The sequence below is a fragment of the Manduca sexta genome, unplaced genomic scaffold, assembly GCF_014839805.1.
Source record: "Manduca sexta isolate Smith_Timp_Sample1 unplaced genomic scaffold, JHU_Msex_v1.0 HiC_scaffold_625, whole genome shotgun sequence".
Taxonomy (NCBI): domain Eukaryota; kingdom Metazoa; phylum Arthropoda; class Insecta; order Lepidoptera; family Sphingidae; genus Manduca; species Manduca sexta.
The window spans coordinates 17,679-45,360 of record NW_023595435.1 but is presented as its reverse complement, the minus strand read 5'-3'; the positions used below and the strand labels follow the sequence as shown (position 1 = coordinate 45,360).

At 32.8% G+C, this 27,682-nt stretch overlaps 5 protein-coding genes and 1 pseudogene across 5 annotated transcripts; 2 read left to right on the top strand and 4 right to left on the bottom strand.

Moving 5' to 3' along the window:
* Positions 1–153: 153 nt before the first annotated feature.
* Positions 154–2,510, bottom strand: LOC119193515 (cleavage stimulation factor subunit 2-like; the record flags this gene model as incomplete). The annotated part of the gene is given in 8 exon segments (XM_037447128.1): positions 154–748; positions 966–1,018; positions 1,114–1,135; positions 1,138–1,210; positions 1,368–1,475; positions 1,935–2,060; positions 2,233–2,300; positions 2,303–2,510. Coding segments are annotated over 8 exon segments (813 nt in total), but the record flags the coding sequence as incomplete, so codon positions are not given.
* Positions 2,511–3,393: 883 nt separating this feature from the next.
* Positions 3,394–7,457, top strand: LOC115445577 (leucine-rich repeat protein soc-2 homolog). The gene is given in 2 exon segments (XM_030171896.2): positions 3,394–5,185; positions 5,187–7,457. Coding segments are annotated over 2 exon segments (1,704 nt in total). The 5' UTR covers positions 3,394–3,724; the 3' UTR covers positions 5,430–7,457.
* Positions 7,458–7,514: 57 nt separating this feature from the next.
* On the bottom strand, positions 7,515–13,258 carry LOC115445578 (ras-related C3 botulinum toxin substrate 1). The gene is made up of 6 exons (XM_030171898.2): positions 12,912–13,258; positions 12,708–12,823; positions 12,338–12,487; positions 10,507–10,589; positions 10,058–10,218; positions 7,515–9,813 (listed from the first exon to the last, which is right to left on the bottom strand). Exons 2-6 carry the CDS (start codon positions 12,821–12,823, stop codon positions 9,736–9,738), a joined length of 588 nt encoding a protein of 195 aa, XP_030027758.1. The 5' UTR covers positions 12,912–13,258; the 3' UTR covers positions 7,515–9,735.
* A 1,303-nt stretch (positions 13,259–14,561) lies between these two features.
* On the top strand, positions 14,562–20,581 carry LOC119193516 (annotated as a pseudogene).
* Positions 20,582–21,482: 901 nt separating this feature from the next.
* LOC119193517 (prefoldin subunit 6-like) lies at positions 21,483–22,096 on the bottom strand. Its single transcript, XM_037447129.1, has one exon. The coding sequence runs from the start codon at positions 21,963–21,965 to the stop codon at positions 21,591–21,593; it is 375 nt and encodes a 124-aa protein (XP_037303026.1). The 5' UTR covers positions 21,966–22,096; the 3' UTR covers positions 21,483–21,590.
* Positions 22,097–23,247: 1,151 nt separating this feature from the next.
* LOC115445570 (probable serine/threonine-protein kinase DDB_G0282963) lies at positions 23,248–25,800 on the bottom strand. The gene is made up of 3 exons (XM_037447130.1): positions 25,786–25,800; positions 23,715–25,596; positions 23,248–23,600 (listed from the first exon to the last, which is right to left on the bottom strand). The coding sequence occupies exons 1-3, from the start codon at positions 25,798–25,800 to the stop codon at positions 23,248–23,250; spliced, it is 2,250 nt and encodes a 749-aa protein (XP_037303027.1).
* Positions 25,801–27,682: the final 1,882 nt, after the last annotated feature.

Below are 27,682 nucleotides of genomic sequence, written 5' to 3'. Positions count from 1 at the left end.
ACAGATTGTGCAACTTACGTTTCTTGTGGTACCTCCACACTGACAGCAGGACTTGACAAAGAATGTAAATGTCAACTGAGTATTATGCAATCTATATAACAACTAATGCTTTCCGATTCGGTTTTGGAAATCTACTAAATCCTTCAAATTTATTCAAAGTCACTAGTCTTTATTTTCAAAGGGGTTGGCAGAGGCACATTTAATGCATCCATATCGCCGAGCTGATATCACCAAATTTTACACTGATTCAATCGCAAGTATTTCATATGTTTTTCAAGTCAAAAATTAAGAGATGTTACATGGCTAGTTTGGGAATTGAACCCAGAATGTTAAGGTTCATAGTCCACATTCACTGCTTACTGACCATCAGCACTAGAAAGTGGATATCCTCGTTTCTTGTATTGTAGTCAGTGTTTACAGTTAGAAGACACTAAGTTAAGGTGAATTATTTGTTTATTTGTAGGCCCATTCTATCAGCAAGATAGGAGGCTCTTTTAATGGTATCAATTGTACTTTCCTTTTCCCATACTTAACTCATTTTAGATGTGTCATTTTGCATGCCAATGCTATAAATATTAAGTATTGGTGTACACTCACGGTTCTGCCGCGTGGTGCTGCGGCGGCGGCACAGGGTGTGGCGTCTGGTGCGGAGGGTGCACGGGCGGCAGACTGCGCATGTCCTGGTCGAGCAGCGGGGGCACAGCCGCGCGTGATCCTCGCAAGTCAACGTCCATCGACGGACGAGTTGCTGCAAGACACATAACACACAGTTTAAAGCAGCACAATATAAGTATATGCTCTCGACACATTGGTATATGGTGTGAATAGGGGTAATATATATATAACTATCAATGTATCATATTTTTCTAATGAACATCTTGTCTTTTCTAAACTGCAATGTGTTCATGGTAACTTGACCAGTAATAACTGAATAATTTGTCTAGTAAATTTTAAACTATACTTACGTGGATACTGGCTGGGCGGTGGTACAGGATTAACAAGCAATGGAGGGGTTGTGCTGAAAAAAAGTAATAATACATGAATAATGGTAAAATATAGAAAAACAATTTTGTTTTCAAGTAACACTTTTAATACAAATAAATTACGTTAAACTTACATGGTGGAGGATTATTCGAACATAAGTATTGGGTTGTGGCTTGTCTCCAGACTGCAACACTGGTGGAACCGGATTGCTTGGATGCAGCATACTCTATAAATATAATATTTAGTTCAGATTAAACACTTTCAATAATGTAAGCTCTTGAAGTGCAATAAAAATGTTGATTATACACTATTCATATTTAAGAAGGCTTTTAATTTTTTCAATATTTTACACGGATATTGATTAAATGTATTATGTTACTTACAACAGCTGTAGCTGGGTCCACAATCCTCATGATCACTTGGGCTTGGAGTAATGCATAAGCCAGTTGTGGGTTCTGAAGCAACATGTTCCTTGCTTCGGTAGGATTATTCTGTAAAACAGATATTATGTAAAGTTACAATAAATTACAATTTGCCTAAAATGTTGATTTACTTTCAGTAATACTCTTAATGTTTCTTAGATAGTATTTGGTTGAATTAAAATTTATTATAAACATTTAAATCAAATACCTACAATTCAAATTATATTGAGAGTATTATAGTATGTATAATAGTAGAGACACAATTTAGACAATTCATTCCACTACTTTAAGGTAGAAAATTATAAAATTAACCAGTGGTGAAAGGGTAAACTTTTTTAAAAGGTAACCAGAGGTGAAAAAACAAATGTTGTGGTTAACATATCACTGCCAATTTAATAGAAAACAAAAACTAAGACAAAAGTAAATAAACTCAAAACAGAAGCCAGTATGAATCGGTTTGTATGGATGCTTTGCCACTAAAACTAACTATTTACTACTTAGTATTTTTTTTTAGCAAGGGGTTTTCACCTGTATGCAAAGTTTCATCTGTTTCATCAGCTCGAACATTTGCTCTGGCGGAAGAGTAGCAACAGCCTTGCTAATAGCTTCTGGAGCCTTCTCAGGCTCCACCGCTTCACCATATGGATTCTCCACCTGTAAAAAATAAGAGTTAAATCAAAACAAGTCAAAAGTTATGTAAAATATATGTAGTTCTTGATATACAGCAGTTTTATCCTAAATTTAGTAGCCCACTATTATTGTCCTTTAATTTTTGTAAACCAACTTTGTAAAGCATTTCCAATCTTTAGGTTAAAATACAATATACCTGAGGTCCCTGCATCAAGGCTTGCATCTCCATTCTAGATTTTTCAGTACAAGCGTTGTCCACACGGGTGAGCGTCCTCCAATTTCGTAGCCATTGAGATTTCTCATAGCACTTAGCGCTGTCTCCTGGTCTTTGTATTCGCAGAACCCATACCCCTTCGGCTTACCAGTCTCACGGTCAAATACAAGCTTGAACGATAATACTGGACCCACTTCACTGAAAATATCTTTTAACTTCTCCTCTGTGGCTTCATAAGGTATGTTACCGACTGAAAACAATAATATTCCAAATTATTTTCATGTTTGAAACGTTAAAACGTTGAACGTTCATAGAATATCCCTTACCAAAACAGATCTCATGGATTTATCCATGATACTCTGCTCTTCTTTTCTTTGCTTTTATCCATTTTGATGAATATTATTGTACTGTTTCACAAGAAATTAACAATATATTATTTTAACCTCAGAATGCATAAACCAGGCATAAACAACCACATTAAACAACAGTGAAAACTGACATATTTTTTTTAATTTACTTGTTTCGGCTCTGGAAACAAATCCATTAAGCCCGTATTTTATATAAACACTGACATCTTAAGTAACAATGTTGCCAGATATCTATTTGTAATACTTCAAACTCAAAAAGAAAAACCCAAAGGTAGGATATAGGTAAAAAATAAATGTACTACTAAATTAAAAATTCACCTGTTTTTCAATTAAACAACAATTACTAAGACAACTAATAAATTATGATTCGCTTTCAACAGTGTAAAATTTACGCCCAAAACTAAATATTTGCTTTGTTCCCTTAAATTATCTCCGTGGCGTTTTAAGTACTTCCCTTTTAGAAGGATTTTTTCTACTTGGACATGACTGACAACCAATGCACTTTTTTTTTCATTTTACCTAGAACTAACTAGGATCAAAGACTACGCCGCTATATCTATTTTTTTACATTCTTGGTTACAACCAAGAAGCTGTTACAAATGGTACTCTGCTGTGCAGTGATATTCAAAAAATATCTAGACTTACCAAACGCTAATAATGAAACGACAAAGTGTTCCAAAAGTTCTGACCATCATAAGTTTTCACCATACGTAACAATAACTTTGGAAATAATAAATATGTCAGTAATTTCCATAATGTTATTATTATTTTTTTGTGGTGGTAACTCCAGTTCCGAATTCCATTCCATTTTCGTTTGGTAAAGAATTTCCATAATTTATTTTCATCGTTTTTGGGTGCGTAATCCCCTTTAATTGTGAACATATACGTTTTAATCTAAGCATTTATCGTTTTTTGAATAAAGAATAGTACTCAACACTTGAGAACCAGCGTATACTCACAAAAACTCATCTTTCGAGACTGCTTTGAAATAAGTATCGATTTGTATTTTTGGTGTGATGAGATGACAAAACCATGTCAAGTGTGTTTTAACAAATAATCGACTAGGGAAAATCACATTAGTTACGAAAAAACTTGGAGAAACCGGAATGAATCTCGATAATTCATCGAGAGAGAACTCTGAAGCTTTGGATTCAATAGGTACTGTCAGCCCGAGAGAGAAGTATCACAGCATGAGAGAGAAGAAGTTGTCGACAGCGTCTCTCACTACTGCTGAAGGGGCTCGTCCTAAAGTCGTCACTGTAAAACATCCAGAATCCAATAAACCGAAGCCGACTGCAAAGAAAAACAAACCGATACAAGCCGATTTAGACGTCATCAAAGAATTTATAAGATGCCGGGAAGATGGAGTCAAGAGGTTGGACCTCAGCAAATCGTCCATTACCTCACTTCCACCAAATGTTAGGGATTTAACACACTTAGTGGAATTTTATCTTTATGGTAACAAATTGGTAGCATTGCCTCCAGAATTCGGTTGCCTGACCAATCTTCAGACTCTGGCACTAAATGAGAACTCTCTGACAAGTTTACCAGACTCCTTGGCCAACCTGAGGTGCTTGAAAGTTCTAGACCTAAGACACAACAAGCTCAGTGACATACCAGAAGTAGTATACAAATTGACATCCCTCACTACATTATTCTTGAGGTTCAATAGGATTAGGGTAGTGGGAGATGGTATAGCCAATCTTACTAATTTAACCATGTTGAGTCTGAGAGAGAATAAAATCAAGGAATTGTCATCTGGAATTGGGAAGTTGGTAAACTTGGTGACATTTGATGTTTCACACAATCATTTAGAGCATCTGCCACAGGAAATAGGCAACTGTGTTAATTTGTCCACATTAGATCTACAACATAATGACTTGCTGGATATACCAGAGACAATTGGCAATCTCCAAGCTTTGACTAGGTTGGGACTAAGGTACAACAGACTCACTGCAATACCTTCAAGTCTAAGCAACTGTAAGCACATGGATGAATTCAATGTTGAAGGAAACTCCATATCTCAGCTTCCTGATGGTCTTCTCGCCAGCCTCAATGAGCTAACAAGTATTACACTGTCACGCAATTCCTTCATGAGCTACCCATCAGGGGGTCCTGCTCAATTCACCAATGTTTTCTCAATTAATCTTGAACATAACCAGATTGATAAAATACCTTATGGCATATTCTCAAGGGCCAAAAATCTCACAAAATTGAACATGAAGGAGAACTTACTTACATCACTCCCACTGGATATTGGGACTTGGATAAATATGGTGGAGTTAAATTTGGGAACTAACCAATTGACAAAGTTGCCTGATGACATACAATGCTTGCAAAATCTTGAAGTTCTCATACTATCTAATAATCTCTTGAAGAGGGTTCCACCGAATATTGGCAGTTTAAGGAAATTGAGGGTATTAGACTTGGAAGAGAATAAGCTTGAAGTTTTACCCAATGAAATAGGCTTCCTACATGATCTGCAGAAATTAATAGTGCAATCAAATCAACTGGCTACTCTACCAAGGTCAATTGGACATTTGACTAATCTCACATTCCTGAGTGTGGGGCGAGAATAATTTGCAATACCTCCCAGAAGAAATAGGTACACTGGAGAATTTGGAGTCTCTATATTTAAATGATAATCCCAACTTATGCAACCTGCCTTTTGAGCTGGCTCTGTGTGTTAGTTTGCAGATAATGAGCATTGAAAATTGTCCTCTGACTGCTATTCCACCAGAAGTGGTTTCTTCGGGCCCTTCATTAGTAATCCAATATTTAAAATCTCAAGGCCCATACAGAGCTATGTGATATCAGGAAGAAGACTATCAAGCAGGCAGTGATGGCACTTAAACATAAATGCTTTTTAGAGCAAAGCCTTGTTATGAAGCGTGTACTCAGAAGAATTCTGTTTTGAAATAATCATTATTATATCCATTTAATTGCTGTAACTCATGTATGATGTATTTTCCTGTGAATTGTAATTAGGTATCTATAAATATTTTATATGACGTATCAAATTGTTTCACAATCAGCAAGTTTATTTGTGGCCTGTTTACTAGATAGGTATTTAAATCTTACAATTCTCTTGGATGTTTTTTATTAATTAGATGTAAAATGGGTCTTAGAGAAGTGAGGGACTTTGAATGTTTGAGAACACAGCAAGTCTTCACTAGGACCCTAAGTATTTTATTTTATCTGAAATATCTTATTGTATGAAAAAATATATAAAAACCCAAAAATATATCTGTTAGTGTTAGCAGATAGATAGTAATTGTATAATGCTGTATATAATGTACATGCACAATAACTTTATTATGCCTAAGTTAGTAATTTTAAACCTGTGTTAAAATTGCATGAAATATAATATTATCAAGCAAATAGGGGCAACAAAATGATTTGTTTAGAAACTGATTAATTTTAATACTAGTTTCTTATATTTTAACATTGTTTATAATGTTTTAATCTTTTATTCAGAAAGCTCAAAGCTGACTGATATAATAATTATGACTATTAAGTGACTATGTTGTGTAAAACCATTATAGGCTTAAGTGTATATTGAAAATTTTTAAAAGTTGGATACAATGTTGAAAATTTTGATTATGTTGACTTTGAGAATAAATAGCAAGAAATTGAGTTCTCTTTAAATTGCCATTTCACCACATAGGATATATTAATAATCGTATGTTAATTTTAATTGTAATGATCTTGAAATCTGAATTGTTATTACATCTATTAAGATTCTGTTTATTTATGTCAGTGATTTTAAGACCCAAAAATATTATTTTTTTACTTGATTTGCCATCATAAAGTAACTCATCTGAAAATTGTAGATGTAATAGGAATAAAATAACACTCAGTATTTTACATTATATATCTTAGTCAGGAGATTAGCAAGTCGCAAATTTTAAGTAAAACTATTATAATTGGTCATAAAATGTTAAGTAAAATTTGTTCACAGCAGAACATAATTATTCTGTTGTATGTGTTCATTTTCCTATTGATTTGCATTTATAAATGGTTACTGTAGGTTTGTTTGTCAGTAAAATTATGTTTATAGTTGTTAATGTAGTTTAAGGACTTGAAAATTAGATTCCAATTTTGACCTTTAGTTACATTATAATTCTACAGAACAAATGTGCCCACATGTAAACTAATATAAATAGTGGATATTGTACTTTACTTATGCATAATTTTACATTTATCTTTGCATTTTGTAACTGACAAATCCTTGCCCTTATTCTCATAATGTATGCAATTCCAATGAATGTTTGCTTGAAAGAAAATCCAATAGCAAATATACAGTAGAGATTTTATTAAAGGCTTTTATGTGAAATTTATATGAAAATATTTAATCTGCATTCAGTCCACGGTTAGAAGTGCTCAACTTTATGTTTAGCTCTATGAAGTCCTAAGAACACAGGACAATGTAACAATCTTACTGCAATAAGTTTTGAATAAAAAATCTTTTGTACCTGGATACAATTAATCTGTTTAAGTGATTTAAGTAGTTTTACAATGTTATATTTTTCATTTCATGCACTTGAACATAACTGCATTTAATGGTTTTAAAAATTGCTGTTAATAATTTACAGTACGACATTGTTTTCTAGTCACAATGACTATCTCAAAGTTGAGATATAGATTAAATCAATTATCATGACATACCGATTCCTTAACCCAATTGTTTACTAACTTTGTATCTTTTGCAGTTAATTGGAGCTGTTATAATGTGCTCAGGTTAAACCTATGTTAATTTAATGTTGATCCGTGTGTAGGTATTATAAATGTTTCAATGACATGTAAACGTGTTATATTATATGAATCAATTATATAATATCAATGCCTTTTATTTAAACCCCATTCTTATGCTAAGGTGTTAATGAAACAAAATGATTATAGTTCAATAATTTATGAAGTGCAGTAATACACGATTCTTAAATTGCGCATTTAGCTCTTATATAAATAGTTATATACATGAATTAATTTCAAAGCTTTACATAAAAATCAAAGCAGTCTAAGAAATAATAGATTTCAGTACATTTCTAATATCCGTCTGCCGTAACAAGTACATTTATATTAGCAATAAACTTAGTAAATATAATTTTTCTTGTAAACAATCGATATCGTCGGATCAAGAAAGAATCTTATGACACTATGTAATGAATATAATAAAACAGTATAGTAGCTCTGTATTAGGTAAGTAGCTGAAAAGATATTGATTTTAGCTTTGCAATAACTAGTAGCAAAACTATAAAACTTGAAGTATGATAAAATAAAAATATTGGAAGTTCTCACAGAAATGTTACATTATGCCAAAGGAATACTTTTGCGATGATACAACAATAATATAATTAGGGAAGGTATCTGCTCATTACGTAAACGTTATATGTGGCAAAGTTTATTTAAACATAAAAAATCTTCTCCCCATTACATTGAAACAAAATCTTAATTCTTTGAAAACTTACTTTTCATTAAACAAAACTTCGTAGAGCAGGAAATCATTTATCAATGTTTATGTAAATTACCTGTATCAGGTAAGGAAAAGGTGAAATACGCGTATCTTTGGTTAAATGCAAATGGTGTAAGCTGTTTAGGTATATAAAATAATAAGACTGATATGATATGAGCGATAAAATAACGGGTTAGCTCACATCGGGCCCACCTTAAATTTGACGTCGCCTTTACACGATACACGCAATTTTTTATGCATGAAGGTAGCATTTGTAAACGTTGAGAACTCTATGCTTGTCTTTGTGATATAAACGCGAGTAATGCATTAATTTTGAGTATTGAATATACTTCTCCATGTTTCTTTTATCAGGGGACTAGATCAAAAACTTTAATGATATGTAGTGATGAGAAGAGGTGGCACACTGTACATATTGTAATGTCAAAATGAGGGCATAACCCAATAACGTGAGGTTCGTTTGTTAGTTTACTAGTTGGACAATAAACAAAGAGTCGAAATATATAAAATAGTGTTCCAGGTCCCAATTCTAAATTCGAACCATAATTAAATAATGCTTCATCTAAATAAAGTAATCAATTGAACTTGATTATAAAATATCAGGTATATAAAACATTTTTGTGTTCTGGCCCATACTACGAGCGCTCTAGCTTACACTTCGTACTATTTCTGTGTCGAAAACAACGATCAAAAGTTGTGCTTATCTTTCATTACAGTTAGTTTTAAATGCTTCATACTTATTCTAAGATTGTCACAATACAAAAATATCTCGCCCTAATGAATTATTATAAACACACGACTTAATCACATGCTAACCAAATAAGTCAATATTAGTAAATGAACATAAAGTTAAATCATTTATGCTAACAATTTACTTCATTGTATAAAGCTTACAGTCATTCGAGCTGCCAATGCTAATTTTACAATGATTTTACATTACATTCGGTTAAAATACATCAATTATTGCCATTATGAATTGTCAGCTTAAATATAAACAATCTCCAGCGCCTATTAGTACATTAATTTGATAATCCAAAACGGATAAAGCGCATCTATTCACTTCAATAGCGCGATTTCTATTCTCCAAAATAAAATACCAGTTATAAACATTATATCCCAGTCACTTGTAAATGCTCATCGCTTGCAAATAATTCGAGATTAAAGAGTATGTCATTATACACTAGCTCCTACTTCAGTCCTTACTCAAATTACATAAGAATTCATTTGAAAACATTGAATATTGAGGTTCAGTTGCATATATAAAAATAACATTACAGTCATTTTGCATAACAGTAACAATTTGTTTCTAACCATTCAAGTGTTTTATACAACAAAACTAAATATAATGAGACTTACATCTATTCATAAAATCTTTGGCATTTTCACATGCTTAAATATAAGCAGAATACAACTAAAAATATTTGTATGATGCTCCAGATGGTCACTAATAATCGTTTGAGTCAGATTGTAATGATCAGTAACATATGGCACAAATTAGAATGTTATAAACAAATTTAAAAATTGAGGCAATGAAGCTATTGAGAAAATGCAAACTGTACAAAATGCACTGGTATAGAAACACATTATTACTGTTGTTAAGACATTCCTGCCTGTATAAACGTTAATTTGTCATGGAGTTTGTCACAATTACATAATTAAACACTTCCTCTGGTGTCTCTTCTGTGGCTCTGGTCGTAAAACCGCGCGAACGGCTTCGTCAAATACCTGGAAATTACACATAATGTTAATATAAAACATCGAAAAACATAAAACAATAACACAAGACAGAAATAATGTAGTTCTATGACTCCCACCTAGTAAACTTTTGTAGATTACAAATGATTATAGTTTATATATTGGGCGATATTATTTTACTTGAACTATTGCATCCAGTTCCACAAGACTGCATATGATAACAGCAGAGTATAGCAACATTCAATGCTGGTCTTGGCTTTAACAAAATGTTTACCTGCTTTAGACCGCGCTGAGTCAGAGCGGAGCACTCCATATATTTGACAGCTCTGATTTTATTGGCCAGCTTCTGGCCCTGTTCTCTCTTCAATGGAGACATGCCTTGTTCAGAGAGCAGACTTAGTGTTTCACGGTCATCTCTCAAGTCAATCTTTGTACCTAGAAAAATGTATTGCAAATGTAATAAAACTTTTTTTATATTTTTAAACAATGCTTACTAAATACAAAATATAGCATGTATTTTTTTTATGTGTTATTAACTGTTGAGATATGGCATTAACATTATCTTCAAATACATTCATTCAATGCAAATTCTTATATCATGTAAAATATCTCGAATTTTTCATTTTGTAGAGCTGTAATTATGCATCAGAACCAGAAACATTGATACAATATAAATAAATATCAAGAAATTGAAGAAAAAAATATATAAAAATCTCAACTCACCAACCAATATGATAGGTGCATCAGGGCAGTGATGTTTGATTTCAGGATACCACTTAGAAGTCACATTTTCGTATGATGATGGGCTGAAATGTAGCAATTGATCAATTATGATGTATTTGTCACAACAATTAAGCAAATGACTACAACCAATTAAATAATACACAATTAATAAATAAGCTCAATTAACAACAATTCCATGAGTCATAATCCACAATAAACTATAAAAAAATCATATTTCTAACTATATTGCTAATAGTTAGAGGGAATTATTGAGTGCATTAATGATTTAGAAGGTGAGTCAATAACCTGAATCAGTAAGTTGAATTAACAAAGTATGATAAATTATGGATTTACTAATAGAATGGAATTTTGCTTTGAAAATATATATTTTGCCTACTTTAGAAATAATCTATGTGCCATGCCTTCCAATGGTTAAACATATTGTTCCAAAATATTACTATGCCTGGAAAAAATGACTGATAAAAGACAAAATGCGGAAACATATTTTCAATGTCTCTAATATGCCCTGGAGCAGTAATATTTTCAAAAAGATTATCAGATACAAAGATGAAATATTGTTTTTTATTTTCCCTGCAGCTTGCCCCGCGTCTACTAGTTTTTACAGGGGTAAATATTTTACCAAGGAAAAAAGTACCCTGTGGCACTCAGTTGTAATGCAGCTTCCCATTAGTGAAAAAATTCAAAATTGGTTAAGTACTTCCTGAGATTAGCAAATATAAACAAACTATTCAGCTTTATATGTTAGTAAAATAGAAGTATAGACTGAAATAAACTCTGAAATTATTGTATCAATTCAGGAATTTCACTAATTCATGATTGCTATGGGCTATATTTTTTTCCTGAGAATGGACATTACAATGAGCAGTGTTGTCAATAAATGATACTATGTAATAAAATAAATGTAACATTAGAAAGATTTTTGTATCTCCAATTAGCTTCAACAAATATCTTATTGGGATTGATTGCATTTTGCATGCAATAAGCTATTATAGAATAATTGTCTCTTCAAATGATATTTTAAATATGACATTCAAATATAAGAAAGCTTTCAGGATTAATAAAATAAATTAATAATGTTGCCTTATTGTGCATATGATTTACACTATTTCTTAGACGAGAGATGTCTTTTGTTTTATTGAGAGTGTGGCAATGTTACCACACTGCACCTGATAGGAAGCCGTAAGAAAGGCCCAAAAACATGTTGACAGGCCAAGAGATGAAGACTCCCAAATGGTCAGCCCAGTTATGCTGGCCTGCTTAATTGCTTCTTTACCCTCCAGTTAAAACACCCAATGTTGTAGGAAATTATGTTTAAAAATACTATATAAAGGCACCAAATCACAACTAAATTCCGTCTACAACATTCTTGTTGATTGTTCCTATTACTACTAGCCCAAAGCACATGAATCTTTCACAGATTTCAAATAAATAGGTTATACTACACCAACAAGTAATTTCTTTTATAAAAATGATATACTTATATAAATAACAAGAAGCTATCTTCTGGTCTATCTAAGGTCTGATATCAAAAAGTACATAATTATATCAGATTTGTCTAGTAAGATTTTGTTGTTACAAAATAATGAATATCTTTAACATCATGAAATCCATCTTACACAATTTGCTACACTTTAAAACCTATTAACACTGTGTGTGTACCTTAATTTATTAAGCTGTGAGTAACAGTGTAAATTACCCATTTATTTTCTTTGGTATAATATTTTTACATTTCAATATAATGCATAACTGTTTCTATTATCACTACTATATAAAAAATACACAAATATAATCATGCATAACATAAACTCACCTTGTTACACTGAAGCATATAAGAAACACGTCTGTCTGAGGATAACTTAGCGGTCTTAATCTGTCATAATCTTCTTGTCCGGCCGTATCCCACAATCCCAAAGACACAGCAACACCATCCACCACCATGGGTGCAGAGTAATTGTCGAAACTGAAAGAATCACATCCATAACGTCAGAGGACCTTATTTATATACACTTATGGATAATATAGATCAAACACAAATATATTAGAGCTATAATATTACTTTCATAAATAAATTTAAATGTTCCCTATTTATATTTTACTGTTTACGTATCATAGTACGAATCCTTTTTAAGATAAAAATATTCGATACACGTCCAAAAGCAAACAATGAAGGCTTAACTTACACTGTAGGCACATATTCGCCAGGAAAACTGTCTGTAGTGTATGATATCAACATACAAGTTTTTCCCACGGTACCGTCGCCGACAACAACGCACTTGATAGGCCTTCCTGAAGACATCTATAGAAAAAAATATTGATAAATAAAGACAAACTTATGACTCATTTATGGACTAGAACGTATGGTAAATACAATGTGTTAACGTCACCTTTTAAACTTTAGTCTTGCTGCCTGATTAGATATTCACAATTTAATATTTATAAACAACTATTTCTACAGCAAATACCCTAAAAAAGTAGCACTTTTTATTAGATTATACAAGAAATAAGACTGGAATCCAAAATGCATTGAAAGATGGAAGAATTTTTTTAATGAAAGTCGTAAACAGACTAAAAATTTCCATTCAAGGACGCGTCCAGCTGCGTTCTGTCTTAAAAATATAGAATCAAGATAAAAAGTTTAATTATCATGTGTCCAAGAGCGAACCGTACATGACAGTCTGAAATTATCTTTATTTGTTTCACTATGTTTTATAGGTCTTATAGCTTTAGGTTAAAATGGATATTATGTCGAAATATTGAATGTCAACACTATTTAACTAGGGATGTAACATTATCGATTTGTTATATATTATGTCATCGTCGTGGTAAATATCTAAAATTAAACTGATTGAATTTTGGGTTAGGAGAGAAAGGAATGGGAAGGAAGTGTCTTCCAACCAAATCTTACCGCCAGAGATGGCACCGACGTTTTGGGGTAGTCATGGTATTTAACCTGAACTCGATTTTGTCATCAAAGGAATTTAGGGATGAATAATATATACTTGTATCTACTGTCATTCAACTCGGTTCTGTCAACTCCTCGAGGCAATTCTCGTTATTTTTTTATATGTTTGAATGATGAGACCGTTCATAAACAGTAGAAAGACCATCCAATAATTTGAATTACAAAGTATCGTTTGGTAGTTACACTGGCTACAATGTTCTTCAAACCCAACAGTGACTACACACTGCTGCTTACTGCCAGAAATGGACATTGCGGTGATACCTATCCATACGAACTCTCACATATGAGAGACCTACCATCTGGCTTGTGCGCTCGGTCTCCACACTAAATGGACCCCATGCACGGAGAGACATTTGTCGCGGCCCTAAGCACACAGTTAAGTATGTTTACCTCATGCTTGCCAATTGACACCGAGGCCTATAAGGGCTCGCGAACATTTCCTGGCCTTTTCCCCTCCTACCATGCTAAGAGGTTTCCTTATCCTTCCTCCACATTTCCTTCTCAGCTATCTGCTCCCAACTTTGCTCTAGGGCCCTGCAGTGGCTAAGCCGGGGGATTCCAATATCCCATTCGCAGGTTTGCCCCGGTATCGACTGCGGAGCTCGATACACAAACTCGGTTCAGTCATCGAAAATGTTTTTTGGTAAAATTCCCAAATGTGGTTCGTTTAATTAAAGATCCAATCCAATCGAAGTGATGTAACGTACATTCCCATACTCCATTATCGATATCCACAGCCATTAGAACATAATAATATTATTTAGGTCTTATCTACTTTTATAACAACCCTATAAGTGATTTACAAAGTTCATTGATCAAGACTGATACTTGCCAACCTCGCTAATTATATACAAGAACTGAATAATTATACTGCTGACTTGAAAAATGTTAAATACATTTTAAAAAAATATTTTAACTTGAAAACAACTAAATTTATCTTATACTTATTAATTTAAATAATTACAATATTTTCTTGATTTGAATTCGTTATTTAAACTTATGAAAGTATTGTTTTTTATAATTGCGTAGTTTTACGTATTAAATATACTGGTAGCACCGTCATTGATTCATTCGTTTTTCATGTCTGTCATTTTAGTTCATTAACACAAGTTTATCTGAGGAGATTTCGTTAATTTTTTTTTATGCTTTGCAAATTGTATTTTCTTGTTTTTATTTTTTCTACTCTTCATGCTTTTCTTCATCTGAGCGTTATATGATACAACAAACATTTTAAATTTAATCAGTTTTATCATCAGACAGAAAGGTAATGTACAGTGTTTTGTACTTATCAGGATTTAAATGTTATAGTGTGCTGCAGCTTTAACTTTGTGTGCAGATGAGTGAGTCATGTGTGGAGACTCCGGAGGCGCCGGCTTGGTTATCAAAGCTAGAAAGTCAACGGGAGAAATTAAGTAAAGCGCGGCTTGGACATGATAGTGGCGCCGGTGCTCCCTGCAATTCATGCGGTATGTACTTTTTATGCCTTGACACACTATCATTGTTTATTGTTTAGTTTACTAAAGAGGTATAATTAAACTAGACTGCATTTAGAAGTCAATAAGTTTAGGAGTTTGTAAATGTTAAGATAATGTTTCTGGTATTGATTTATGTAAATAAGGTTTTAACGTAAATAAATTAGCAGTTTTTATTTTCAATCTTACGTATGTTAAAACGCGTACTTAATTTGCTCAATAAATTTCCAAATAATTGTCACATAATATAATGGAACTCCAAATCAGGATGTGATACTATTCTGATGCCAGGAACAGAGATAATATAGCATGAGTTTGATAGTAACATTATCATTCAATATAATATACCAACATATTTGTGATACTGGATCTACATTTTGCGGTGCATGTTGCAATTAATAATGTAATTAATGTGTATTAAGAGGTAAATGGGGTGTTATCATAATATCTTGATAAGTGTTTTGTAATTAATACAAGATTTCACTTTGATAAATATGAATTACAAACTTATTCACATTACTACCCTAGTAATTTTTCATTATCATTTGTACAATATCTTTACAGGTAATTGAAACCTAATACAATATTTTTGCTATTAACTATACTAACTATTAAAAAACACACTAATTAATACTATAATTTTTAAACATATAATATCAAATATATATATTTTTGTATACACTTAACATTTCTAAACTGTGAAATATGTAACATCTGATATATTTATCCTGCATAACAACCATAACATGCTACATCTTATATTAACTATATCATTCATGTAGTATGTAATTACTAGATTTCGTCATATCTAACTGTGACACAAGCATTGTAATGCCACTCTTTACTTTGGCCTTCAAAGTTCTGGATAGTTTTATTTATTGTTTATGGGTTGTAACTAGAGAGCTGCTCAGCAGCAATATAAAGAAATGTAATACTGGATTAATAATGTCTATTAAAAATATGTAGATGTTAAGAACTTTAACATGTGGCTTAAACAACACTTACATGTGTGAGTAACTTGCCCATTTTATTTATTACATATATTATATATGTAAGTAATATAAACCTTAACAATAAATATTAAATTCTTGGAAATATTATATTGCCTTGCTATTTATTACACAAAGCTTCATCAGGAAATACCTAAGTAAATATTGATAATGCTGATTTGTCAAATATCAAATAATACTTAGTATTGTAAGTTATCACTAAAGCTGATGACTCAGCAATGATTGTTTGTTACAGGCCCCACATGCCCCGGCTTGGATCTGCATTTTTGGCGCAAAGTGTGTAGATCATGCCACTGCAGCAAAGATGTCCATGATGTCCAAGATGATGATTTATCTGGATGGGCCCAGTTTGAGCTTCTGGGCACCGCAAGACCTAAAAAGGCTTCTAGTAAGTAGACAATAGGCGCTAGTATTACATACCATAGATAATTGTATCATATGTTCAAGGGATAGGGTATATAATAATTTGAAAAAATAATTTTCATCTTCCATATCCTAAATCCTGCTTAAATGTGAGGTTTGTGCTACACACTTCTCTGAGCATATTAATTTTAATAAACAAAGAGCCAAAGTTGTAATTATTATATATGTGTATGTTAATACACCAAAGTATATAATAATGTTTGCTATATGATAAATATTTTGCTGCTTAATTTCTACTCTATAAGTCGCGGCATTAAGGGTTGTGTGGTGAACTACGTAACTCTCGAGGGCTTTGCGTAAATATTTTTTGTTCTGCACTGGTCTCGGGCCATATTTTTTTGCTTTAGCGTGGGTAAAGCCGCTACTGACTACAGTACATAGAATACATTAGTCACATTTATATAAGCATCAAGTAAGGTAGGAATTCATTTGGTTTGTCCTTAATCTCACATTGGCGTCATTGGTTATCATCCACTTAAGACATAACGCATCCTTAATTAATAGCCAGATGTAACTTGTGATTACAGTAATCTTATATGGAATGAGATATTTATTGTTTTAAAGTGGTTTATTATGTGTAGGAAGGATATGCTTAGAGTGACGAATCTAATTTATTATTCATATAGCATGGCTGATATGATGGGAGATAAAACATCTCATAGTGGAAAATGTTTATGATACTTAAATAGTACACCCTTACGAAAACAGGCATAATGATGATGTTTTCTTGGGATATTTGACTGGCAATAAAAGAACTGTCTTCATTTGTTTGATTATAATAAATATATCGATTATAATTGGATAGATTAATTGGTGACTAAATAATAATATCAAATTGCAGGAGTTTCATAAAAAAATACTATTAAACTCCATTATTATGATTTTCCAGTGCCCCTCATCAAAATCCGTGGTGTTACCGACAAGCCCGTAGAACTCGACTGGGTACCACCCAATGCTTCCACAGAGTTGGTAAGTAAGGAATTAAATAATATTATCACCTTGTTTTTCAATGTTATCAGCACTCCTAACATGTCAATATCACAGCTCAGATAAAGATTGATAATATTATTATAATATGGGATATAGTTTTAGATCATCTGTTTATTTTTAATTAAACTGCACTACTTTTATAACGTCCTGTAGATAGAAAAAGCCGATTTAATATAGTAGTTTTGATAATACTATGATAAGGAATATAAAAATATATTAATATAAACTGTATGGATAATACTTGTTTTACAGGTGTCAATTGCATTATTAACATAGTCTCAGAATTTGTCAAAAATAATACATTAACATATCCCAATAATCTGGGAATGTGGGATTTTTTTAAGGCATGATAATCCAGAAAAATCAAATTTAAATACTATAGTATACTTAATGTACTGCTCTTTGACCATGTCTGGCAAGATATTAATCAGTGACTCTGTTCCAAGGTGTCGGAGTACATGTCATGTCTGGGGTCGTTGGCGCCGGTGTCTGGCTCCGAGGCGGCGAAGCGACGCCGCGCTCAACTCCGCACGCAGCTGCCGCCGCACGACGTCGCCACTGCTGCAAGACACCATGCCACCGACCAAGAGAAGAGCGAACACACTGTACGCACAGTTGTTGAGTTGTTTATGAGTCTAATGATTAGTACTCCAGTCGATTCACGTTGATAACATTCAGATCTTTTTCTGTGTTAGTTCATGAGCTTTTGCTTGTCAAAAGTAAAAATAAATCAATTAAACTTAACAGGGTTGATGGTTAGATTTTTTTATTTTTTTAGTTTAACAGTGATTTCGTTTATTATAGTATATATCCATTTATGAATGTTACCCAGAGAAATATTAAATGAGCATGAAATGTTAACTTGTTTGTTTGCAGGAATACATCGCGCGCATCAAAGATCACGTAGTGGGCATGGGTAATGTCGTCCGAGTTGGACCTCTCCAGAACGGAGATGTGTTTACTGTTGAAAACAGCAAGTCACATTCCGTTCCGAAATCATATGCGTTACCGCTGAAGATTTCGAACATTTCCAGGGGCGTAAAGTACAATATAGTACCTAAAAATGCATCTGATAAGAAATTGGTGCTAGATTCCCAGGGCAATGTTGTAAGCAGTGCTGCGAACCTACCAGATTACAAGTCTAGTCCCATCCTCAGTCGACTGGTGAAAGACAAACTTTACGTCATGCGTATAGAATCTGACAGAATCAAGAGTGCAGTTGAACATGGGCCAGTGTATGATAAACTGTTTAAAAACCTTAATGATTTGAATGTACCAGTAGCTAATGATGTTTACCTTCAACCAATTAAACTCTTCCGTGACGAGTACAACACTAATCCACAGTTTAGAGAGGAGACTAATGAGTTCTGTAAGGCTTTGGGAGCCCAAATCATGCCTGATTTATGGTCAACGACCAACAATAATGTCATGGGTAATGCAAAGGTTATGGACAGCAGAATTCAAAAGGGCACTATATTCGCACCTAACGGTGAAATTTGGAGCTGGAAGCACGAGCCAACTACTCCAGAACATAGTGGCACAATTTGTTCTACCAAGATTAATCCCTCAGTATTCAACAAGTACGAAGCCAATTAACCAAGTGGAGCCTCAGCAGACCGCGCCTTTGAGAGAATATCTGCGCAGTCATTCCGAAGACGATCTTCCGCCGCCACCATTGCCGAACTACAGTACGTACCCTGGTGCAGTGCCTCCAAGTAACAATGATTGGAACAATCAATCCAATGACGATGTTCAGCCACCTGATAACGCTGGTTATCAAGTAGAACATCAAGCAGTCACCTATGACGATCAAGTGTCCCCTCTAATTGATCAACTTACTGATTTCTCGCTAAGTCTAGCAGAGATGGAATTCAACAGAAAACTTTATAATGAGGGTGTGCCTTGCCAACGCTGTAAGAAATCGATGTTTGCCGGCGAAGTTGCCGTGAAAGCCGATAGGGCTGGACAAGAAGCCATCTGGCATCCTCAATGTTTCACATGCAGCAAGTGTGGAGAACTTTTGGCTGACTTGGTTTACTTCTATCATAAAGGTGAGATCTACTGCGCGAGAGATTTGGCTAACGTACTGGAAATACCACGTTGCGCTGGTTGCGACGAGTTGATATTCACACGCCCTTATACGGCCGCGGAAGGCAGGGCTTTTCATGTGCAGCATTTTTGCTGTTATCATTGCGATGCGCCTCTCGGAGGCAAGAAATACGTGCCTGATGATAAGACTGGTCTTCCCGTTTGCTTGTCTTGCTATGATCAGTTTTACGCGGAGAGATGTCGGGCGTGCGGCGGTGTGATTGGCCCGGAGCAGCAGGGTGTCTCATGGGGCAATATGCATTGGCATGCTGATTGCTTCATTTGCTCCGGCCGAATGTGTGGTAAAAGTTTGCTAAGCGGCCGCTTTGTCGTTAAACAAGAAATGCCATTTTGCAGCGTTCCATGTGTTCAGAGTAGAATCAAATGAAGTATGCAACTATGATTATTGTCACATAATTTATACAGTTTTTCTTCAGCTATTGAAATATGAATTTATATTTGATATTTTATATTTCTACTTTAAATGGTAAGGCTTTATAGTATTTACATATTACAGTTTATTATGAAAATGAATTATGATATTAGTGTTGACGATATAAACTGATTGACTATGGGACCATTTGAATGATAAAATATATTTTATAAGAAAGCTATTTTTTATAAGAAAATATTCTATAGTTTAAGAATTATAGAGTAAAAAATGTATTGCATAAATATGACAATTCCTATGAGCCATTATTTGATTCATATAATAAGTGATAAGATGCGCTTTATACTATTTATAGGTGACAAGCATTTATAATAGTTATAAGATTATTTTTAGGACATTTATAAAAAAAAATTATCAAGATATGTGATATTGGGCAGTCTATAATTTGGAAACAATGATATTAATTTATTAATTATTCCCAAATGTTTCCTAGAGTTGGTCATGAAATTTAAGCTAAATCTTCAACATGCATAAAAAGTATGTAATATTGACTTATATTATACATGAGTATTATTGTCATTAATTATAAATATAAATAAATGAGGAATTTTATTGATAGGAATTTTCACTTTGTCTACATTCCTGGTAAGTGCCATTAAAAGTATTCTAAAATTATATTTTTGTATTTTATACATTAAATAAAATATATTGAAAAAAATCTTTGTTTTATTTTAAATCATTAGTCTTAGTAGAAATATGTATAGAAAATTACTTTTATTTGAGAAGGATCAAAGAAATGAAAAGAAACAATTTCTAAAAAGTGTTTATTTTTAAATGGATTAAGGTAGTGAAAATCTAGTACAAGATTCCGTGTCACTAATGTTACCATTCATAGGTGCTGGATATAAAAGAAACTGAATTAAAAAAAAACATTAACTATGTATTCAACTGCTAATAAAATCTTGACTTGAAATTTTCTTTTAATTGCTGTGTGTAATGGAGGAGATAAATTGTATGACAATAATTGTATTAGGAGTGTGCATGGGCATACCCAGTTTTTTTAAGTATTAACTTTTGATCCAATCCTATTTATTCAACATACTTATATACAAATGAATGTTTCTATTGCACTTTGTTGAATCCAGGGGGAGCAAGTACTTTTGCAATGCACTTTTCCCATACACAAGTACAGTCATGGTGATAATATGTAACCTTACATTTTTACATGTGATGAGGTACACTTTCATCTTCACATTTGTTTTTGTGTGTCACATTGTAGGCCAATATATTAGCTTAAGTATCCAGGAATACAATAGTATTTAATTAAATTGATTTTTAACAATAAAAGTAACATAATTGTGTACTTATTGTAATCTTTTATGTTTACAAAAGATGTAGAGTCCTTTCAGAGTCTACTCTTGCTTAGTAATTTTTAAAGTATTAACAGGTTAAAAAGTTATATTTGTGGGAAACCTACTAGAACTTTACTAATAATTGCTTATTATAAATATGTATTTCTATTTTCTATCCACATCCTTTAGTAAACACACATACTAAGATACTAATTTATTTATTTAATGAATAATATCTGAAGTTTCCAAACACTAAAGAAAACAAAATATAGTTACTATACTTTATAATTAGGAAAATATTACACACATAATATGTTAATTTAAGGCGTTATAGCATTAGGTTTACATTTTAGCAATAAATCATGATGTTTAATTTCAAGCTTTTAACTTCAGTTTCCCAAGATCATTCCTGAGCTTGTTGAGGTTCTCCTGCAGCGCCTCTTGTTTGTTCTCTAACGCGGATATGTGATCATCTGTTCTTTTGATCTCTTTACTGATGTATTCCATACGCTTGCTGACATTGGTCCGCGCTTCATCTAAATCTTGTTTTACTAAAACTGGCCCGATCAGTTTGTATACTTCAGAATCTTTCTTTAATAGCGCTAATTCTTCCTTTACAGCTTTGTTTTCATTTAACTGGCTGTCTAATTGCTGCTTCAGACCTATCGCCTTTTTAATATCTTTTTGCACACCATTGTACAATTCGAGTTCTTTTTGAAATTTCTTTTGGATTTCGTCAGTCATTTTCATGGAAATAAAATTGATTTCCCGTTAAATGCTAAAATTAGTATCAGATGCTTCGATAAACCACTATAGTAACCTTTTATATGAAAATCAGTTTGAGGTTATGTTATTGACAGATGTTTTTTAATTGATTCTTACTTTTGGATAAACAAGACACAAAGCCATGCAGCCTAATCGAAACCAGTTACCTACTATGTAAAGTTAGCTTTTATTTAAATTTATATTATGCATCAAGTAGAGACAGGTTAGGCCACAATCCTATGGTGAGAATTTTTCCGTGTAATGCAGCATGTGTCCTTTATTCACGAAACGGCAGGACTGTTCGTCAAACAAAAACTTCCGTCGCGCTATCCGGATAGCCTGATTTATGTATCACTTATCACAATTTTCATAACAATAGAATAATCGGGGAGCTTTTGGATGAATGCATTTATATTATGTATAGTTTTTATAATCTGAGGTCGCACCACACGCACTAGCATAGGAATGGCAACACTGGAAGTGGTCCGCGACACAGTCAATGACTTCATAAAAGTTTTTGAATATTATCATTTATCAAAGAGAATTATAATATGTATGGAAAATCATTTATCATTCAAGCAGCGATGGCCAGAGTATTATAATGTATAGGGAAGTGAAAGCTCTAGTGGGAGAGTTGCTCGGGGGAGCTTTTTAACTCTCTACCCCTTTTAACCAACATAGTCATACTGGTGGTTGATCTCTCATATGTGAGAGTCCGCCTTGCTAGGTCCCACCACGACGTCCATTTCCCATTTCTGTCGCCAAGCAGCAGTATATAGTCACTGTTGTGTTTCGGTTTAAAAAACTTTTGTAGCCAGTTTAACTACTGGACATAATAAGACTTAACATCCGATGTCTTATGATGCCGACCGCATTTAAATACCAAATAATACTTTGTAATTCAAGGTGTTGGTTGGTTTTTCTAGTGTTTATGAGCGATACCATCAACCAAAAAGCGAGCTTGTCTCTTCATTAAAAGCAATAAAAAACAACTTTATACTAATTCATTTTGAAGACAGTAGTTTTCCCTTTTTTTTTCAGTTCTAGTTAAGTATAAGGTTTATGAAGGCATGAAAAAATACCAATTATTATGTTTATTACATTTCTTTATTTACAAAGCCTAAGTTAATCGAATTTTCTTACAAACAATTTAGATAAATGCAAACACTATTAAAATCATGTTATTGTATATAGTATCATACAATTTTATTATTCAAGTACACTTATACTAATCGTTATAAATTACCTAGTATAGATTTTTTAAATGCTACGCGTTTTCACCGTATTCTAAAGTCCACGCGTAACCTGCTTTAGGGTCACCACTTGTTTCGGCCTCCTTACGAACTTGTTCAGTTTTTTTGAGAATATTCTTTATAGTTGCGTACAATTGTGGATTGTGTGGTTTACTGTTAATATCTTGCAGTTTCTCAGATCGCTTTTGGAATGAACCACGTTTACCGAATCTTTCCCGGACGAATTTTTCATACAAGTCATCATCATCTTCTTCTTCATCCTCATCTTCTTCAGAATCATCTTCTTTCTTGTAAGCCTGTTTCTCATTTCTGTCATCATAATATCCATAGTAAGCAGGCTCATCGTCGGTGTCGTCGTTATTACTTTCTTTTTGTTTTTGATTCTGATTATTATCATCGTCATTATAATAGTTATTATAGCCAGTTTGTTTTTTATTATTATTGTCTTGTTTTGATCCATATGTATATGTTGGTTCCTCACGTGCATAATCTAAAACATCGTCTGGTAGTTTTATTTCTGGTAACTTAACTGTCACATCTGCGAATTTTATCTTCAAGTTCTCATCAAAGTTCTCGTCTTTTGATTTGAATACGTCAAGTGTACCCTCGTCATTATTTGAATTTGAGTTTTTGTTTTCTATGACACTGGGTTTTACACTTTCGTTTTCTTCACTTTGTTTTTTGTTATCGTGTTTATAATCTGTAGGTATTCTTTCAAATTCTTGCTTCACATCTGGTTTATTTCCAATTATTTTACTACTCTCTTCATCATTATGATTATTATCGGGTATGTTAACTCCTAAAAGAGTTTCTAAGCTTTCATTTTCGTTGTCACTTTTTGAAGATCCTTCTGTATTTTTTTCACTTAATTCAATACTGTCCGCATCTCTATTTATTTCCACCACTGGTTTGACTTCTCCATCATTAATATTGACTGGTTCACTACTTTGGTCTTTTTCAATACTGCCAGAAGTTTCATCGCTTTCTATTGATGCTGTCTTTTCTTCATTGTAGGTCTTTAGATCCGCTGTAGGTTTTGTAGTTGTTTGTAATACTATTGGTTCGCTACTTATATTTTGATGGGTATCTTTGGCAGGTTCTACCTCTCCTTTTGCATTAACTTGTATTCTTTCATAGCTAAAATCTTCTAGACCTACGTCTTGTATAGCCTGTTCCGAGTTTTTGTTTTCTTTTAATGCATTTTTGTATTCATCGGGTGAGCTCGACTTTCGCGTTTTCTCTTCTTCCGAGCTCTCATTACTATTTTCAACAAAAGTTTGTGGATTATTTTTATACTCTTCACTTTTGTGGTCATCGTTTGAATATTGTTGCTTATCTCTCGGTTTTATATCTCTTTCATTGCTCTCTTCACTCTGTTCAAGAGACTTTGAATATTTTGATGTTTTCTCTTTACTATCTATTTGTTCAGCACTCTCTTTACTTTCTGCAGATACTGCATTATCTGAATAATGAGCTTTATTAAAGTTTTCTCTATTTTCCTTACTTTCTTGCGATTCGTCAGAGTTTTCATTATTGTTTTCACGATTTGTAGGAGGATTTTGATATACAGCTCTATTTTTAATATGTTCGCCACTTTCTTCACTCGAAGCGCTATTTTCGCTGCTATTGTCTTCACTACTTTTTCTTGGTATACTATTTTCTTGTCTGTTTCGCTTTTCTTCAACATTTGGTGGCGGAGGATTATAATTTCCTCTTGAAGAATGTTTGCTATTTCTTTGTGGATGGGTTTTTTTGTTATTGGCATGTAAAGTTTCTATGTTGAAATCTGCTAGCGCTGATGATTTTATATTTTTTTCAGCATTTCGAATAGGTGAACTTTGTTCATGGCGATTGCCGTGAGATGTTTCATAGTTGACAATCAAAGGAGCTTTTTGTTCCAGATTAAGTAGTTCATTATTAATTCCACTTGCTAATGATCGTTTTCGACGCTTTAAGCTATTTTTTTCATGACCCGTGGATTTATTATTGTCTTTAACTTTGTCACTCTTTTTGTATACATATTTTAATATTGTATCACTGTTCGGAATTTCATTTTTAGTATTACTTTTACAATTTTTATCAACTTCTTGATCGTTATGCGCACAATTCTGTATTTCTGTATTATTTTCAATGACGTTGGCATTAGTACACTCAATTTGTGCTTCAATTGTATCGCAGTTTTGTATTTGTACATCAGCTTTTTGCACTTTAGTATCATTACAATCAGTGATATTATTATTATTTACTACAACCTCCACATTATCACAATCTTTATCCAAAGTATTGTTTGCATTGCTTACATCAGTGTTTTGCACGATAGTTGGATCAGTTTCATTTTTGGCAAGTATAGAGGCCTGTGTTATCTGTAAAAGAATGTTTAAAATTATTTTTGTTGTAGTTATTATGTTTAATAATAAATTGATCTATCAAATTACGTAATTGTTACACTTACCATAAAAAGATAAAATTTTCTTTAGGTACACCCTCGTATTTTAGGCTTCTATGATTTTCAGACATTATTTAGGTCCTATTTGAATTGATACTACTTTTACCAGTTCGTAGTTCATATGCAGTATAATATAAATAAAATATAATGTTCTGTCACATAAATACGATGAAAAACAAATTGAATTGTGTCTGAATATCATATTATCCTTTTTGGTGAAAATTGGTGCTAATTTTCGATTTATGTGTGGGGTAATAAAACAAGTGCTATCAAACTAAAATTTATTCTTTAATATAATTGTATTTACACAATAACTACAATGTCATGCACACTTACTACAAAATACACCGACTATAAATAAATAAACAGTAACAAGTATCTTTATTGAATACTACCTCGGAGCTAATTCGTGACTTAAAAATAATTTTGTTCATTTTAGAATAATTGCAGAATACCAAGTACTAACTAAGGCATTGAATGTATGATTAATTTCTAATATGGATTAATAAGCAGATATTTAGGAGGAAGGTTAATGCTTTTTGCTTTTAAAAAGTTTACTTAACATGATTAAATGAGATTTTGTGAAATGGCTCTTTGTATATATTTCGATTTTATGAACTGCACCTGTTAAAAACTGTGATGCATATTAATTAAATTGTATAATTATAATAGGAGAGTTAGCAACTGGTTGTTGAAAAAGGGTAACTTCCTCTGAGATATCCAATAAAAGGTTCTACAATATATTTGTGCATGTGTGTGTTGCCTATGCGTTGCTCTTGACGGCCGGAGAGATAACAAGAGAATAGTCCCTTAAATTTTTTTTGATCTGGCCTACGTTTGTTATCCTGACCTCAAATCGCAACCTTATGAAATTAACAGACCAGTTGAGGGGAACCCACTCACGGGTACCGAACCTCGCCTAAGGACGGCCCCTAGGAGAGGATGAAGACATTAACGAATATGGGAAGTATCTTCCATTGCTGCTGGTCGTATTTATAACCATTTCTTACAAGAATGTGTCCATTGATAAAAAATGAAAGTAAACTATAAGCTAGGAAACCGCAGCAAGTGTTTAAACAAATATATTATGTGGAGGGATGAATTCTGGAAATCCTTTCGGCAATAACTTGCTATTGGTATTTGGATATACAAACCCTTCAAGAATAAAACTACTGGTTTATCAAGTGCATTGGCGTATAGACGAGCGTGTTTAAGATTGCCATAACTTTTACGTCGTCACGTCGAATTATAACATGATAATTTTAAATATATGTTGTTTTAAATATACGTGTTTTAAATATATGTTTGTTTTTTTGCAAACCGATGTGTTCACGGCAATCCATACACAATCAAATTTGTCGCGTTAATTTGATAGGACAGTCCGTATGGCTTTCGCATTGTGTATCTAAAGAATTAGCAGTTGTGTCTATGAGTAAAAAGCATGAAAAGTCTACAATAAGCTTACGACTACTTCGTCAGTATATCTAGTAAAACAGGAGGCGATATCTTTGTAAAACATAGTATAACAAGTGCATACTAACATTTTCAATTTATGAATACAAAAAACAGCATTTTGAAATTCATTAAAGGCAAGAAATAATATTTTTACGTTAAAAGTATTTTTTTAAAAAAATGGTACAGTTTCGGATTCTTGTTTAGGTACCATTATTATTTCTATGTGCTTGCATTTACTAGTTAACACGACAACAAAATATTATCAGTGTATATTGTGGAAATAGTTTCTTATCCAGAAAAAAAAATATCTAGAAAAATATGGCAATAAAGCATTACATGCGTAGTTTTCGGTAAAAACTAAGTTTTAGATTAATTTTGTACAAATTCCTTATTCTATTTATAAATAATTTTCTTATATTATCATGCATTACGTTTACAATACGTATGTATATTGACTTGAAAGTACACATTGATAACAGGAATAAAGTAACTACGTTTTGTCGAACATATTTTAATTTCTATTTTATTATCAAACGATTAGGCTACGT